The sequence below is a fragment of the Littorina saxatilis genome, linkage group LG2, assembly GCF_037325665.1.
Source record: "Littorina saxatilis isolate snail1 linkage group LG2, US_GU_Lsax_2.0, whole genome shotgun sequence".
Classification (NCBI taxonomy): domain Eukaryota; kingdom Metazoa; phylum Mollusca; class Gastropoda; order Littorinimorpha; family Littorinidae; genus Littorina; species Littorina saxatilis.
In genome coordinates this window covers 103,643,539-103,661,567 of record NC_090246.1, presented here as the reverse complement: position 1 = coordinate 103,661,567, position 18,029 = coordinate 103,643,539, and the positions used below count along the sequence as shown (strand labels likewise).

The 18,029-nt window shown below is 43.3% G+C and overlaps 1 protein-coding gene across 4 annotated transcripts in view; it reads left to right on the top strand.

Annotated features, from left to right (window-relative positions):
* The window catches only part of LOC138960402 (obscurin-like), a 228,546-nt gene that overhangs the window by 68,852 nt on the left and 141,665 nt on the right, over positions 1-18,029 (top strand). For 3 of the 4 annotated variants that reach the window (XM_070332305.1, XM_070332307.1, XM_070332304.1), the window contains exons 5-13: positions 1,459-1,693; positions 4,018-4,115; positions 7,970-8,167; positions 9,627-9,691; positions 12,364-12,513; positions 13,333-13,387; positions 14,124-14,239; positions 15,738-16,036; positions 16,585-16,620. In XM_070332305.1, the coding sequence (XP_070188406.1) occupies positions 1,459-1,693; positions 4,018-4,115; positions 7,970-8,167; positions 9,627-9,691; positions 12,364-12,513; positions 13,333-13,387; positions 14,124-14,239; positions 15,738-16,036; positions 16,585-16,620 (1,252 nt within the window). The remainder of the gene's footprint in view (positions 1-1,458; positions 1,694-4,017; positions 4,116-7,969; positions 8,168-9,626; positions 9,692-12,363; positions 12,514-13,332; positions 13,388-14,123; positions 14,240-15,737; positions 16,037-16,584; positions 16,621-18,029) is intronic. The other variant, XM_070332306.1, reaches the window with a different exon arrangement.

Genomic DNA, 18,029 nt, shown 5'->3' with positions numbered 1-18,029 from the left:
TATTTCCACTTCATGGTGCTCATCCCACTGCACAACCTCCATCTTTGTGTTTTTTTAAAATTGGTTTAATTTAAAGTTGTGCAATGTTAAACTTGTGGGGTCCTGATTTGGCCTAAATGGTCCGCTGGACCCATTAAGCAACAGTTAACTAACTAACTAACAACCTCCATCTGCCGAGTTAGTACACACTCTCCTATCCCTGCTTCTCTCCTGCCACCTTAACCAAGCTGACACAACCTCCATCTGCCGAGTTAGTACACACTCTCCTATCCCTACTTATCTCCTGCCACCTAAACCAAGCTGACACAACCTCCATCTGCCGAGTTAGTACACACTCTCCTATCCCTGCTTCTCTCCTGCCACCTAAACCAAGCTGACACAACCTCCATCTGCCGAGTCAGTACACACTCTCCTTGTCCTGCTTCTCTCCTGCCACCCAAACCAAGCTGACACAGCCTCCATCTGCCGAGTTAGTACACACTCTCCTATCCCTACTTCTCTCCTGCCACCCAAACCAAGCTGACACAACCTCCATCTGCCGAGTTAGTACACACTCTCCTATCCCTGCTTCTCTCCTGCCACCTAAACCAAGCTGACACAACCTCCATCTGCCGAGTTAGTACACACTCTCCTATCCCTGCTTCTCTCCTGCCACCTAAACCAAGCTGACACAACCTCCATCTGCCGAGTTAGTACACACTCTCCTATCCCTGCTTCTCTCCTGCCACCTAAACCAAGCTGACACAACCTCCATCTGCCGAGTTAGTACACACTCTCCTATCCCTACTTCTCTCCTGCCACCCAAACCAAGCTGACACAGCCTCCATCTGCCGAGTTAGTACACACTCTCCTTGTCCTGCTTCTCTCCTGCCACTTAAACCAAGCTGACACAACCTCCATCTGCCGAGTTAGTACACACTCTCCTTGTCCTGCTTCTCTCCTGCCACCTAAACCAAGCTGACACAACCTCCATCTGCCGAGTTAGTACACACTCTCCTATCCCTGCTTCTCTCCTGCCACCCAAACCAAGCTGACACAACCTCCATCTGCCGAGTTAGTACACACTCTCCTATCCCTGCTTCTCTCCTGCCACCCAAACCAAGCTGACAGTAGTTTCTGAAATTCTGTGGAATTAGCACCTTTACACGGACAATTGGCACCTTTACACGGACAATTGGCACCTTTACACGGACAATTGGCACCTTTACACGGACACTTGGCACCTTTACACGGACACTTGGCACCTTTACACGGACACTTGGCACCTTTACACGGACAATTGGCACCTTTACACGGACAATTGGCACCTTTACACGGACGCAGTGGCCGAGCAGATAAGACGTAGGGCTCCCAAGCGGAAGGTCGTGGGTTCGAATCACGGCCACACCTGGTGGGTTAAGGCTGGAGATTTTTCCGATCTCTTTAACAACAATTAAAATGTGTATTTCATTTCCACAGGCAGTCCACAGCCAGAGGTGAAATGGTTCAAGGAGGGCGACACGGTGAAGGCAGGCGACAGGATCACCCTTCACACCGAGGACGATGTTTTCACGCTGGAGATAAGCGATGCAGCAACCAGCGATGGAGGAACATACACTCTGACGGCACACAACTCTGAGGGCACTATCTTCAGTGATGTTGTGGTCACCGTCACTGTCCCGCCCCGTCTTGGTCCTGCTGATGATGAGATCAGGTTTGTTGTTCTGCAGATTGGCTGATTTAAACTTCATTTTTTGTGTGTGAAAACAAATCTTGTTTCTTGATTTGTGAATGTGAGCAGTCTGTCTGTTTCGGATTTCTTCATTTTTTTATGATTTAGGGTCTAGGTCTAGGTCATGAGATCAGCTAATAAAGAGGAAGAAGCACTCATAACACAACGCAGCAGTATAACAGGGCTTAGATGAAAAAAATAACTAGATCTGATTTAAAATTCTGTTTTGTATTATTTAGAGTATAATATTTTATATGAGCTGTAACAAAGGGGAAAAAAAGGTCAGAACACAAGACAAGTTAGCAAGAGCTATGTGCAGCCCCAGCAACTACAAGACAAGTTAGCAAGAACTATGTGCAGCCCCAGCGACTACAAGACAAGTTAGCAAGAGCTATGTGCAGCCCCAGCGACTACAAGACAAGTTAGCAAGAACTATGTGCAGCCCCAGCGACTACAAGACAAGTTAGCAAGAGCTATGTGCAGCCCCAGCGACTACAAGACAAGTTAGCAAGAGCTATGTGCAGCCCCAGCGACTACAAGACAAGTTAGCAAGAGCTATGTGCAGCCCCAGCGACTACAAGACAAGTTAGCAAGAACTATGTGCAGCCCCAGCGACTACAAGACAAGTTAGCAAGAGCTATGTGCAGCCCCAGCGACTACAAGACAAGTTAGCAAGAGCTATGTGCAGCCCCAGCGACTACAAGACAAGTTAGCAAGAGCTATGTGCAGCCCCAGCGACTACAAGACAAGTTAGCAAGAGCTATGTGCAGCTCCAGCGACTACAAGACAAGTTAGCAAGAGCTATGTGCAGCCCCAGCGACTACAAGACAAGTTAGCAAGAACTATGTGCAGCCCCAGCGACTACAAGACAAGTTAGCAAGAGCTATGTGCAGCCCCAGCGACTACAAGACAAGTTAGCAAGAGGTATGTGCAGCCCCAGCGACTACAAGACAAGTTAGCAAGAGCTATGTGCAGCCCCAGCAACTACAAGACAAGTTAGCAAGAGCTATGTGCAGCCCCACCAACTACAAGACAAGTTAGCAAGAGCTATGTGCAGCCCCAGCGACTACAAGACAAGTTAGCAAGAGCTATGTGCAGCCCCAGCGACTACAAGACAAGTTAGCAAGAACTATGTGCAGCCCCAGCGACTACAAGACAAGTTAGCAAGAGCTATGTGCAGCCCCACCAACTACAAGACAAGTTAGCAAGAGCTATGTGCAGCCCCACCAACTACAAGACAAGTTAGCAAGAGCTATGTGCAGCCCCAGCGACTACAAGACAAGTTAGCAAGAGCTATGTGCAGCCCCACCAACTACAAGACAAGTTAGCAAGAGCTATGTGCAGCCCCAGCGACTACAAGACAAGTTAGCAAGAGCTATGTGCAGCCCCAGCAACTACAAGACAAGTTAGCAAGAGCTATGTGCAGCCCCACCAACTACAAGACAAGTTAGCAAGAACTATGTGCAGCCCCAGCGACTACAAGACAAGTTAGCAAGAACTATGTGCAGCCCCAGCGACTACAAGACAAGTTAGCAAGAGCTATGTGCAGCCCCACCAACTACAAGACAAGTTAGCAAGAGCTATGTGCAGCCCCAGCGACTACAAGACAAGTTAGCAAGAGCTATGTGCAGCCCCAGCGACTACAAGACAAGTTAGCAAGAGCTATGTGCAGCCCCAGCGACTACAAGACAAGTTAGCAAGAGCTATGTGCAGCCCCAGCGACTACAAGACAAGTTAGCAAGAGCTATGTGCAGCCCCAGCGACTACAAGACAAGTTAGCAAGAGCTATGTGCAGCCCCAGCGACTACAAGACAAGTTAGCAAGAACTATGTGCAGCCCCAGCGACTACAAGACAAGTTAGCAAGAGCTATGTGCAGCCCCAGCGACTACAAGACAAGTTAGCAAGAACTATGTGCAGCCCCAGCGACTACAAGACAAGTTAGCAAGAGCTATGTGCAGCCCCAGCAACTACAAGACTGAAATGTATTGAATGGGAAATACAACTTACACCCTGCGACTAAAAACATTTCTATGACTTTTATTTCGTGGCTATGGTGAGCTCCGGATTCTAATAAAATACATGTTTTGATGCCAAGACTGGTACATGATCTCGGTTTACCTTGGTTAGTTAGTTAAGCAGTAATGATAGTATGTAATACTCTGTCTCACTTTCGTTTGCTTTAGTGCAGTCATTGGAAAGTTACATATCTGATTTAAAAGTTAACCGAGCACAAGACTGTCACCCAAGTTTAAATTGACATACCCTCAAGGGTCTGAATTGTGATTGATACCATCATTGATTTCAGAGTGACGGCCAGTCTGACTGTACCAGAGTTTGTGGTGCAACCTGGGAAGGTGACAGTCAAAGAGCTTGGAACGCTGGAGCTGGTCTGTACCATTACAGGTAAACTTATCTTTTTATATTTAGTCAAGTTTTGACTAAATATTTTAACATCGAGGGGGAATCGAAACGAGGGTCGTGGTGTATGTGCGTGTGTGTGTGTGTGTGTGTGTGTGTGTGTGTGTGTGTGTGTGTGTGTGTGTGTGTAGAGCGATTCAGACTAAACTACTGGTCCGATCTTTATGAAATTTGACATGAGAGTTCCTGGGTATGAAATCCCCGAACGTTTTTTTCATTTTTTTAATAAATGTCTTTGATGACGTCATATCCGGCTTTTCGTGAAAGTTGAGGCGGCACTGTCACGCCCTCATTTTTCAACCAAATTGGTTGAAATTTTGGTCAAGTAATCTTCGACGAAGCCCGGACTTCGGTATTGCATTTCAGCTTGGTGGCTTAAAAATTAATTTATGACTTTGGTCATTAAAAATCTGAAAATTGTAAAAAAAAATAAAAATTTATAAAACGATCCAAATTTACGTTTATCTTATTCTCCATCATTTGCTGATTCCAAAAACATATAAATATGTTATATTCGGATTAAAAACAAGCTCTGAAAATTAAATATATAAAAATTATTATCAAAATTAAATTGTCCAAATCAATTTAAAAACACTTTCATCTTATTACTTGTCGGTTCCTGATTCCAAAAACATATAGATATGATATGTTTGGATTAAAAACACGCTCAGAAAGTTAATACAAAGAGAGGTACAGAAACGCGTGCTATCCTTCTTAGCGCAACTACTACCCCGCTCTTCTTGTCAATTTCACTGCCTTTGCCATGAGCGGTGGACTGACGATGCTTCGACAGCTACTTGACTAAATATTGTATTTTCGCCTTACGCGACTTGTTTACATTTAGTCAAGTTTTGTGTGTGTGTGTGTGTGTGTGTGTGTGTGTGTGTGTGTGTGTGTGTGTGTGTGTGTGTGTGTGTGTGTGTGTGTGTGTGTAGAGCGATTCAGAGTAAACTACTGGACCGATCTTTATTAAATTTTACATGAGAGTTCCTGGGTATGATATCCCCAGAGTTTTTTTTTCATTTTTTGGATAAACGTCTTTGATTACGTCATATCCGGCTTTTTGTAAAATTTGAGGCGGCACTGTCACACCCTCATTTTTCAATAAAATTGATTGAAATTTTGGCCAAGCAATCTCCGACAAAGGCCAGACTTTGGTATTGCATTTCAGCTTGGAAGCTTAAAAATTAATTAATGACTTTGGTCATTAAAAATCCAAAAATTTGTAATTAAAATTATTTTTTTATAAAACGATCCAAAATTACGTTCATCTTATTCTTCATCCTTTTCTGATTTCAAAAACATATAAATAAATTATATTTGGATTAAAAACAAGCTCTGAAAATTTAAAATATAAAAATTATGATTAAAATTAAATTTCCAAAATCGATTTAAAAACAATTTCATCTTATTCCTTGTCGGTTCCTGATTCCAAAAACATATAGATGTGATATGTTTGGATTAAAAACACGCTCAGAAAGTTAAAGCGAAGAGAAGTACAGAAAAGCGTGCTATATGCAGCACAGCGCAACCGCTACCGCGCTAAACAGGCTCGTCAATTTCACTGCCGTTTGTCCGAGCGGCGGACTTCGGTCATTGTGAAAAAATGCAGTGCGTTCAGTTTCATTCTGTGAGTTCCACAGCTTGACTAAATGTAGTAATTTCGCCTTACGCGACTTGTTTAAACTTGTTGTCACAATCTGTAATTGCATTAAAAACAAGTCGCGTAAGGCGAAATTATTACATTTAGTCAAGCTGTCGAACTCACGGGATGAAACTGAACGCACTGTATTTTTTCACCAAGGCAGTACAGCTTCGTCAATCCCCGCGTGAAGGAAATCGCTCACCTTCCACGTGCAAAACGTAGTGATATTGACACGCCAGATTAGCGCGGTAGGGTATTGTGCTAAGCAGGAAAGCGCGCTTTTCTGTATTCTTGTTAACTTTTCTGAGCTTGTTTTGAATACAACCTATCATATCTATATGTTTTTCGAATCAGGAAATGATAAAGAATAAGATGAAATCATTTTTGGATCGACTTCTTACATTTTAATCGTAAGACTAATTAATCCATTTTCGTTAATTGTGATCACATTTTAAGAGTAAACATGACATATGTATATATTTTTAGATTCAGAATGTCATGAAGAATACGATGCAATCAATTTTAAATCTGTTTGCGAAAAAAATCGATTTTATTAACAACTTTAATGAGCAAACTCATTAATCAATTTTTAAGCCTCCAAGCTGAAATGCAATACCAAAGTCCGGGCTTCGTCGAAGATTTCTTCACCAAACTTTCTACCAATTTGGTTGAAAAAATGAGAGCGTGACAGTGCCGCCTCAACTTTCACGAAAAGCCGGATATGACGTCATCAAAGACATTTACAAAAATTTTTTTAAAAAAACGTCTGGAGATACCATACTCAGGATCTATCATGTTAAGTTTCATGAAGATCGGTCCAGTAGTTTTCTCTGAATCGCTCTACACACACACACACACACATACACACACACACACACACACACACACACACACACACACACACACACACACACACACACACACACACACATACACCACGACCCTCGTCTCGATTCCCCCCTCTACGTTAAAACATTTAGTCAAAACTTGACTAAATGTAAAAAAGTCCCAAAGCTGTTGGTTTAGAAAAGCGTGTTTTTTTGTAAATATACTGAACTCCAAAAGAAACGCAAGTTAAGAGTTATTTAAGGTTTTGTTAAAATTCATGCACTAAAGGTGGGTTTCAGGTGAAAATTCTGCACGAGCATGAGTTAGCATAGTGTCCTGCACGTAGCCTGTGAAAATCACGTGTGCAGCGCCCAGAGTGCGCTCTCTGCAGCGTGCTGAAGATTGAGACTGTTTTTCGCTCGCGCAGCCCACACAAAAGCTGCCAGACCTGATTTTTTTCGTTAACAGTACTCAGCTCACACAAGGAACAAAAACCTGTCTCCGTCCACTGTCTGAAATCAGCCATTTGTACAGTAGAAGCATGCCAAGACTGAGCGCCATTGACCGGGAGAGAGCAATCGGGCGATTGCAAGCTGGAAATCGCCCAACTGCCATTGCAAATGTCATGGGCGTGGCAACCTCGACCATCTGTTGTCTGTGGACCCGATTCCAAGCCAGCGGCAGCACCCGGGATGGCGCTAGAAGCGGACGACCTCGTGTGACTACTGCTCGCCAGGACTGGGTCATCTACCGTCAGCACCTGCGCCAACCGTTCCTCCCGGCTACAGAAACCTCCAGGAACACTGTCAACCGCCTGGTGCGCTCCATGAGAGACAGATGTCAGGCCCTTGTCAACGCCAATGGGGGACACACGCGTTACTGAGCCTGGCGATGAGAACTTTCTTTCGGCGTTTTTTTGTTAGTGACAATCAAAGAACATTGCCCCAAGATGCTTTGTACCAATTTTCGTGAAATTCGTTCGATTCGATCTCGTCAAAATGAAATGCCAAAGAATGAGATTAAATTTCTTAATCTTGCGTTTCTTTTGGAGTTCAGTATATATAAACTGATGAAGTAAACGTGTACTTCTGTGTCATGTTGGCAATACTGGAACAGGTTATTGTCCGAAGATTTTAGATGGTGAAACTTTGGATTCAATGAGCATTTCATGAACCTAAAAGATGTGACATCATGTGTGCGTGTGTGCTTGCGTGTGTGTGTGTGTGTGTGTGTGTGTGTGTGTGTGTGTGTGTGTGTGCGTGTGTGTGTGCATGTCTGTAGGTTTGCCTGTCCGTCAATGTCTGTGCATGTGCATACATGTATCAACCTTCCAACCCTAATTTCAAGAGTCATTTCTCGATGACAGCCAGCCCTGCCCCTACTGTGGTGTGGAGCAAAGAGGGGAAGACGCTGGAGTCAGACAGCCACGTCTCCATTTTCGAGTCGGAGGGTCAGTACTCCCTGAAGGTCCCCAAGGCCACCACAGAGGATTGTGGAGACTACACCTGTACTGCTACCAACAGTCAAGGCAGTGTTACCTGCAACATTTCCGTCCTGGTGCAAAGTGAGTGTTGCAACAGAACTAGTGAGTGGGAAGGAGGGGAGGGAGAGGGAGGGGGGGGGAGGAGTGAGAAAGTGTGTGTGTATTTGTCTGTGTGCGTGTCCATCTGTTGTTCTGTCTGGATCTGGGTCTTGGTTGACTGTCTACATGGTCTTGGTTGACTGTCTACATGGTCTTGGTTGACTGTCTACATGGTCTTGGTTGACTGTCTGCATGGTCTTGGTTGACTGTCTACATGGTCTTGGTTGACTGTCTACATGGTCTTGGTTGACTGTCTACATGGTCTTGGTTGACTGTCTGCATGGTCTTGGTTGACTGTCTACATGGTCTTGGTTGACTGTCTACATGGTCTTGGTTGACTGTCTACATGGTCTTGGTTGACTGTCTACATGGTCTTGGTTGACTGTCTACATGGTCTTGGTTGACTGTCTACATGGTCTAGGTTGACTGTCTACATGGTCTTGGTTGACTGTCTACATGGTCTTTGTGATAAGTGGAGCTGTTCTAAAGAAAGAGGCCTTTTAAACATATCAGAGGAACAATAAAATCAGACAATCAAAGATGCAGTTGCCTATTCACTTGTTTTCTTATTTTTGTTGTTGTGTGTGTGGTTAGAAACGGTAGTATAGCAGAAACACTTGTTTTCCTATTGTTGTTGTTGTGTGTGTGGTTAGAAACGGTAGTATAGCAGAAACACTTGTTTTCCTATTTTTGTTGTTGTGTGTGTGGTTAGAAACGGTAGTATAGCAGAAACACTTGTTTTCCTATTTTTGTTGTTGTGTGTGTGGTTAGAAACGGTAGTATAGCAGAAACACTTGTTTTCCTATTGTTGTTGTTGTGTGTGTGGTTAGAAACGGTAGTATAGCAGAAACACTTGTTTTCCTATTTTTGTTGTTGTGTGTGTGGTTAGAAACGGTAGTATAGCAGAAACACTTGTTTTCCTATTTTTGTTGTTGTGTGTGTGGTTAGAAACGGTAGTATAGCAGAAACACTTGTTTTCCTATTGTTGTTGTTGTGTGTGTGGTTAGAAACGGTAGTATAGCAGAAACACTTGTTTTCCTATTTTTGTTGTTGTGTGTGTGGTTAGAAACGGTAGTATAGCAGAAACACTTGTTTTCCTATTTTTGTTGTTGTGTGTGTGGTTAGAAACGGTAGTATAGCAGAAACACTTGTTTTCCTATTGTTGTTGTTGTGTGTGTGGTTAGAAACGGTAGTATAGCAGAAACACTTGTTTTCCTATTGTTGTTGTTGTGTGTGTGGTTAGAAACGGTAGTATAGCAGAAACACTTGTTTTCCTATTGTTGTTGTTGTGTGTGTGGTTAGAAACGGTAGTATAGCAGAAACACTTGAAAAACGAAAGAAGAATGATATGTTTAACACAACATCTTTCACAAAGTCATCCTGCTTTGATCTTGAGTGGTTGTGTTGTCCAAAGATACTTAACAAAAATGTTTGTTGACAGGCAGTGCCACAGAGGAAGGTGCAGCAAGGATGGTACCGCTGAGCCAGCTGGAATCCTCTTCTGATGTTAGTAATGCGTCCGTAGATTCAGCTACAACTCGCTACCTCAAACTAGTGGCAGCTGCAGCAGCATTCTCTCTCGCTGCATTTGGTGTTAAAAAAGTTGTGGAAAACTTACCGAAGTAAAATGTTACCTGTGAAAAACTGGACACTGCCTTATATTTCTTGTTAAATGTAATGCAGCATAACAATATAATCAAAACAAATACTCAGGTCTGAACAATAGTGATACTGAGATATAATTTGTCATTAAATGTGTGTATTCAAAGATGAAGTGATTATGTTTGAGTACATGAAGAAAATATACATTCCCATGAGTATATGGTGCAAATAGATAGGTGTATGGATGATCTTCTTAGTTTGATATAAGATTGTATGAGTAATTCACATTTCTAATGTGTGCTATATGTTCTGCTTTATAGTGTTTTTTGTAGCAGATGACAGTATTACCCGGCATGCATATCATTCTAAACCCCAAAACCTCGGGTGTGTTTATGAGGGAAGTTTTGTGTGGAGCATGAAAAGGGACAGAAGGATGTGCTGCCTGACTGAGTCTATTGAGTTTGAAAACTGTACGTTTTCGTAGCCTATAGCAGCTAATGTTGATCATGCTGACCAAAGCTGACCAAAACTTCTGTTTGAAGACAATGTGCCAATAGCATGGGATATCTTCCAGCAAAAACAAAAGCAGCCAATGTTGCATGTGTATGGTTTTGAATAATCAAAGTGTGACAATCTACAGCAAAATAGGAGTAGTTGATTTGCATGTGTTTGTCTGTGAACTATTAGTGTATGATGATCACATTGTGTGTGTGCATGTTTAAGTATGGCTTTAACTTTGTGAGAAAATGTTCTGTGATGTTAAGACAAAACTGAATGTGCAGTGTGTGTGATTATTATTGCTGTGATTTCTATGTCTGTGTTTTTTGCATGAGGTGTTAACTCTACTGTTACATTATTTGCATAAGGAACTGGCATGCTTAGTGATCTACCCTATAGACTAAGGGACGTTTTTAAGCATATTTGATTCTACACATTGGTTCAACTCCCAAATCACAAATTGTATGTACAGGTTTCTTTGGTTTCTTTATTATATAACCTGCACTGAAATAACATTTCTCATTGTTAGTGCGTATACTGCCAGGAACTCTTTTGTTGACAAAAATTGAAAATTTGATGAACCTTCTGTCATCAAATTGAAAAGAATCTCAGATTTTGTTGTATGGCTGTATGACTTTCTAAAATCATATTTTACATGAGAAGATCTGTTTTTTAATGTGATAATGTATTTCCTTCAATCTCCTTGATTTATTTTGATAACTTAAAATAGGATGCATGGTGTTTTTAATGCATGTGTCCACATCAGATGTTTTGACTTTAGCCAGAGAGCTGTGTGTAGTATGCCATGTTAGAAAAAGAAGACTTGTGTGTAACTTTACCCAGCACTTCTAGCGACGTGAATTCATGTGCCCCTTTTTGTTGACTGCAAAAACAGTAAGTGGTTAATAAATGACAAGGTGCATGCAGCTGTTTGACGGTGAGTGTGAGTGTGAGTGGTGAATGTGAGTGGTGAATGTGAGTGGTGAATGTGAGTGGTGAGGGTGAGTGGTGAGTGTGAGTGGTGAGTGTGACTGGTGAGTGTGAGTGTGAGTGGTGAGTGTGAGTGGTGAGTGGTGAGTGTGAGTGTGACTGGTGAGTGTGAGTGTGAGTGGTGTGAGTGGAGTTGTTTGACTGGTGAGTGTGAGTGGTGTTGTTTGACTGGTGAATGTGAGTGGTGTTGTTTGACTGGTGAATGTGAGTGGAGTTGTTTGACTGGTGAATGTGAGTGGTGTTGTTTGACTGGTGAATGTGAGTGGAGTTGTTTGACTGGTGAATGTGAGTGGTGTTGTTTGACTGGTGAATGTGAGTGGAGTTGTTTGACTGGTGAATGTGAGTGGAGTTGTTTGACTGGTGAATGTGAGTGGAGTTGTTTGACGGTGAGTGGAGTTGTTTTCAAGAGACGTGTGTGCATTGTGGATGAAGTGGCTGAACGTATCCATCATAATCACATTGGAGAGAAGAGACGTGTGTGCATTGTGGATAACGTGGCTGAACGTATCCATCATAATCACATTGAAGAGAAGAGACTTCATGTACGGTCCAGAACAACCCTTTGTTCCCAGTCAGACTAAGACATTGAGAGTGTCAAAATGGATTGGAAGAAAGACTGCAGTTGCTCTCGGTATAATCCCCCCTGGCCCCGGCCCCCGCCCCAAATGAGTGTATTAGTTTGAAGTTGCATGAAGTGCAAAAGGCCCGGACACCATGCATGCTCTGGGCCTCGCAACCACTACAATCTGATTGATACCGACTGATGGCCTACATGCCAAGCCTTGGATGCGATCACCAGCATGTTTGATCGACCCCCAGATGAAGACAAAGCCTTGGATGCGATCACCAGCATGTTTGATCGACCCCCAGATGAAGACAAAGCCTTGGATGCGATCACCAGCATGTTTGATCGACCCCCAGATGAAGACAAAGCCTTGGATGCGATCACCAGCATGTTTGATCGACCCCCAGATGAAGACAAAGCCCTGCATGCTCCGCAGCCAACAATTCCAATCAAAACCCTACAAGCCCTGCACGAAAATATCCACCAACCCGGTGATGACGACTGCCCACTGATCTGCCACCAGGAGATGTTTCTGCACACGTACCAGGTGACCCGCGCCTACAGGGACGAGGAGACGACGGTGGTGTTCGTGGTGGGGGAGGTGGTGGAGGTGCTGGACTCCAAGCGCAAGAGCAACATGTGGCTGGTCAGGAAGCAGAGTGAGCGCGAACAGGTCAGTGTCAGGCAGCAGAGTGAGCCCCAACAGGTCAGTGTCAGGCACACAGCCTAGTCACTTCTGTGTGACTTGTGTAAGACCTAAACTTAAAACTGCTCTCTGTCTGTCTATCTGTTGTCTGTCTGTCTGTCTGTCTGTCTGTCTGTCTCTCTCTCTCTCTCTCTCTCTCTCTCTCTCTCTCTCTCTCTCTCTCTTTCCTTCCTTAATAAAGTTTATGAGTTCAAGCTCTCTCTCTCTCTCTCTCTCTCTCTCTCTCTCTCTCTCTCTCTCTCTCTCTCTCTCTCTCTCTCTCTCTCTCTCTCTCTCTCTCTCTTATAGAACTTTGTTCACAGATATTTCTTGCAAGAACCACACACATTTCCCACTGTTGAGATGTATTTCCTTAGGACTCTTAGACCTATTTTCTCAGGTGTTTGAAGGCCATGAAAGGTGTCAAGTCACCCGTGTGTCTCCACTATCATCCTTACGTCGAAAGAAATTTGACAGTCAGCAGTTTTGATAAGTGTGCAAATACATTATTTCTACTCTTGAAATTTGAGGAGAAGATCAGGAGAGACATTTCAAACTTCATTTCATGAATTGAAAGATTGTAAAAATCTAAAAGCAGTAATTTTCACGTGATCCAGTTATGCTTGGCTAAAGTTCTCATATATAAAAATACACAGATATTATCCCGAAGTTTTCTTACATTCACACTTGAGAGGAAATTTTAATTATGGTTATACTGCCTACATATTTAATCATGGTTATACTGCCTACATATTTAATCATGGTTATACTGCCTACATATTTAATCATTGATTTATTTTTGTCCAGGTTTGCTTCATTCCATCTTCACACCTGAAAGAGTGGAGTGAAGCAGAGGCTGAAGGTGACTTTCATTTTCTTGACACAATTTCCTTGTCCACAGAGAAATTATTTGTGCATGTAGTTCATGAGTTTGTGGGACTGTTCTGTGTCTCTGCGTGTCCATGTCTTGGAGAGTGTGATGAACTCTGAGTCCTGTCAAGAACATTTAAACGTACCATTTTGCAAAGAGATGGCAACGCTTTTTTTTTAAAGGTCAAAATGTATACATGAAGCATCATATACACAGTACATTTATTTAGCACTAGATGAATACCCGCTTCGCCGGGTACGGCTTCGCCGGGAAGAAGTAGAGCCAAATACCCAAGCCGGCGCACCGTACGAAGTAAGGGAGATAAACGCGCAAAACACTGGAGAAGATAAGGAAGAGTTACTGGGAATGGATGTACAGAAAAACCAAAATCGGTTCAGCGCTGCGCGCTGAGAGCACGCACGTGTTCAAAATTTTCCACGATTGTGTCCGGGGTCTACCTGAATATGCCCACCAAATTTGAAGCAGATCCATCGAGAACTTTGGTCGTGAATCGTGAACACACAGACAGACAGACAGACACACACAAGCCGTATATAGATATAGAAGATTAGAAACAAAAGAAAAGTCGAAGTTAATACATGGATGATCATCTACACAGTATTCAGCAATTGGACAGTATTAGATTATCTATTAACACTAGCATGAAGAAGAAAACGACTTGTTTTGGACATGATGAGAAAAGCAGATGTGCTCTGACCTGTTACAGTGACCGCTGTGAAGAAGAGGGAACAGAAGACAAGATCGCCCACCAACAGGCTGAGCTCCTCAGAGATTGAACATTTGGACACTTCTGAGGATGAGGACAGGATGAAGCGCAGAGAGGTATGGGCTCTTGATCTTATCAACCCATCTTCCAGTCTTGCTGTAATAGACGATGTTCAGAAATAACATCATTGGCAAGTCACTAACGGGGATCACATGTGGAGACACGCCCCTCGCCAGTGATTGGCCTATGAGGTCACATGGGAAAGCTTGACTCAATGTTTCCATGCAAGAGAAACAACTCACAACCGATCCAAGCCTGACACTTATTTCAGGAATTCGTCTATTTTATAATTATACCCCATAGGTCAAACTCGGTCACTGACCCCATAGGTCAAACTCGGTCACTGACCCCATAGGTTAAACTCGGTCACTGACCCCATAGGTCAAACCCGGTCACTGACCCCATAGGTCAAACTCGGTCACTGACCCCATAGGTTAAACCCGGTCACTGACCCCATAGGTTAAACCCGGTCACTGACCCCATAGGTTAAACCCGGTCACTGACCCCATAGGTCAAACTCGGTCACTGACCCCATAGGTCAAACCCGGTCACTGACCCCATAGGTTAAACCCGGTCACTGACCCCATAGGTTAAACTCGGTCACTGACCCCATAGGTTAAACCCGGTCACTGACCCCATAGGTCAAACTCGGTCACTGACCCCATAGGTCAAACTCGGTCACTGACCCCATAGGTTAAACTCGGTCACTGACCCCATAGGTTAAACTCGGTCACTGACCCCATAGGTTAAACTCGGTCACTGACCCCATAGGTTAAACTCGGTCACTGACCCCATAGGTTAAACTCGGTCACTGACCCCATAGGTCAAACTCGGTCACTGACCCCATAGGTTAAACTCGGTCACTGACCCCATAGGTTAAACTCGGTCACTGACCCCATAGGTCAAACCCGGTCACTGACCCCATAGGTTAAACCCGGTCACTGACCCCATAGGTTAAACTCGGTCACTGACCCCATAGGTTAAACCCGGTCACTGACCCCATAGGTCAAACCCGGTCACTGACCCCATAGGTTAAACCCGGTCACTGACCCCATAGGTTAAACTCGGTCACTGACCCCATAGGTCAAACTCGGTCACTGACCCCATAGGTTAAACTCGGTCACTGACCCCATAGGTTAAACTCGGTCACTGACCCCATAGGTTAAACTCGGTCACTGACCCCGTAGGTTAAACTCGGTCACTGACCCCATAGGTTAAACTCGGTCACTGACCCCGGGGAAGAAGGTCAGTGTCTGTAAACTGGTGCAGGCAGTGTTTCCTCTCAGACATGAAAGGAGCCTCATAGATAATACTCGGTCACTGACCCCGGGTCATTTGTATATTGTACCTACAGACGTTACCCCCACCCCCCCACCCCCAAGCAAAAAAAGGGGAGGGGGGAGGGGGCACTGTTGTATGAATCGTGAGGACAATTGTTCATCACTCCACTGCTGTATGAATCGTGAGGACAATTGTTCATCACTCCACTGCTGCATACTTTTTGTGACGCATCTTGCACAACTAACATTTTTACACGCTCATGGAATATTCCAGAAGTATCCAGACTGCGTAGTGATCGCAGACTACAACCCTCCCTCCACAAATGGCGAAGAGTCTGTCAAGCTGACGGAAGGTCAGATCGTGGAGGTGATGGACATGGAACGAGCTGACCGCTGGCTGGTTCAAACCCGCCCCACCAAGACCAGCACAGCCAAGCAAGGCTGGGTACCCCCCGCCTACCTGGAGGTCAAAACCACGGGTGGCCCAGCATCGCGACGCTCCACGCGGGAAGTGTTCAGGGAAGACGTGCTGCAGATCTCCAACAAACAGCAGGAGGCGTCTCTCAAGAGGAGGTAAGTCCTGAGTTCTTGCCTCCTGATAGCTTCCCCTTTACTTTTTCTTCTTCTTTGACAAATGATGCAGTTTTGGGAGGAGTAGTGCCTTTTTGTTTGTTATACAGTTGCAGTAAAAGGATAGCTCTGGTTTTAGTTATTTTCTGTGAGTTTGGCTTCAAATGAGCTCTTCTTCCTTTTCAAGAATGAAGAATGTTGCTGGTTGTTTTGGCCTCATGCAGCCATGAACTCATAGGGCAAGCTGAGATGTACAAGAATAAAAGCGGTGTTTAGAAATGCAATGTCCACAAAAGTTGATTACATACATGTAGAAAAATGGATCCGGTGAATGACATAGTCCTCCTCTTTTTGAAATTGTGCATCAGCTGGAAAGAGGGTGCTTTTTTTAAATTTAAAGCTAGTGTTTGCATGGCCCAAGCAGGATTGGATCTGATTCTGTCTGCGCAATCTGAGTCCATATTTATGGCAATGGAAAGTTTATGAAGATTTTTAGCAAGCCATGCTGCCTGTTTGTGCCTTGAAAGTTCCCCATTGTGCTTTTTCCATAGCTCAGAGGATCAGACAAGCGATGCAATTTCGGCAAAGTGAGTTAAGGAGAAGTTACAATGCATGTCCGATCAGTACAACAGACAATTTTGTTGATTTCTTCTGTTTCTTTGACTTTTGTTTGATTTTGATGAGTTTAATTTCTGTTGCTGTTTTCTTTCTAGATTAATATATCTAACATTAATTTGGTATTTCAGCACTCTAGATTTGCAAAATTCTGTTCTGACTTTCTCACATTTTTGGTTTTCAGTTTTGTTTCTGCAGCATTAATTTCTGCGGCAGTGAATAATTACTGATTCTACTCCGGCTGTCTCACTTCGGCCAGTGCATGCCATGGCTTGATCAGAAACAATCAGGCTGTCATTTTTTTTTTATTAGTGTGTGGTATTTTCAGTGGTTAGAAACCTTGCCTGTTTTCATTGCTTGACAGGTTCAGCTGCTCAAAAACTTATGCCTCTAGACTTCCTGCTTTGAATAACAGTGTTTGCCAATCGAAAATCTGTGCATGGCAGACTTATTGCTTTCACCATGTCCCCTGTTCCTTTTTACATAGAGGGGGTAATCGAGACGAGGGTCGTGGTGTATGTGTGTGTGTGTGTGTGTGTGTGTGTGTGTGTGTGTGTGTGTGTGTGTATGTGTGTGTGTGTGTGTGTGTGTAGAGCGATTCAAAGTAAACTACTCGACCGATCTGTATGACATTTTTCGTGAGAGTTCCTGGGTAGAATATCCCCAGACGTTTGTTTCATTTTTTCGATAAATGTCTTTGATGACGTCATATCCGGCATTTTGTAAAAGTTGAGGCGGCACTGTCACACCCTCATTTTTCAATAACTTGAAATTGATTGAAATTTTGGCAAAGCAATCTTCGACGAAGGCCGGACTTTGGTATTGCATTTTAGCTTGGAGGCTTAAAAATTAATTGATGACTTTGGTCATTACAAATCTGAAAATTGTAATTAAAATTATTTTTTTATAAAACGATCCAAAATTACGTTTATCGTAGTCTTCATCATTTTCTGATTCCAAAAACATATAATTATGTTATATTCGGATTAAAAACAAGCTCTGAAAATTAAAAATATAAAAATTATGATTAAAATTAAATTTCCGAAATCGATTTAAAAACAATTTCATCTTATTCCTTGTCCGTTCCTGATTCCAAAAACATATAGATATGATATGTTTGGATTAAAAACACGTTCAGAGAGTTAAAAAGAATAGAGATTTCACTGCCTTTGCCACGAGCGGTGGACAGACGATGCTACGAGTGTACGGTATTGCGGAAAAAATGCAATGCGTTCAGTTTCATTCTGTGAGTTCGACTGAGCTGGACTAAATGTTGTATTTTCGCCTTACGCGATTTGTTTTCTTTGTTGCCGAATAAGTACTTCTGTCTCTTACTTTGTTTTTGGTTTTTGGTTCGCCAATATTGAACTTGCCCCCATCC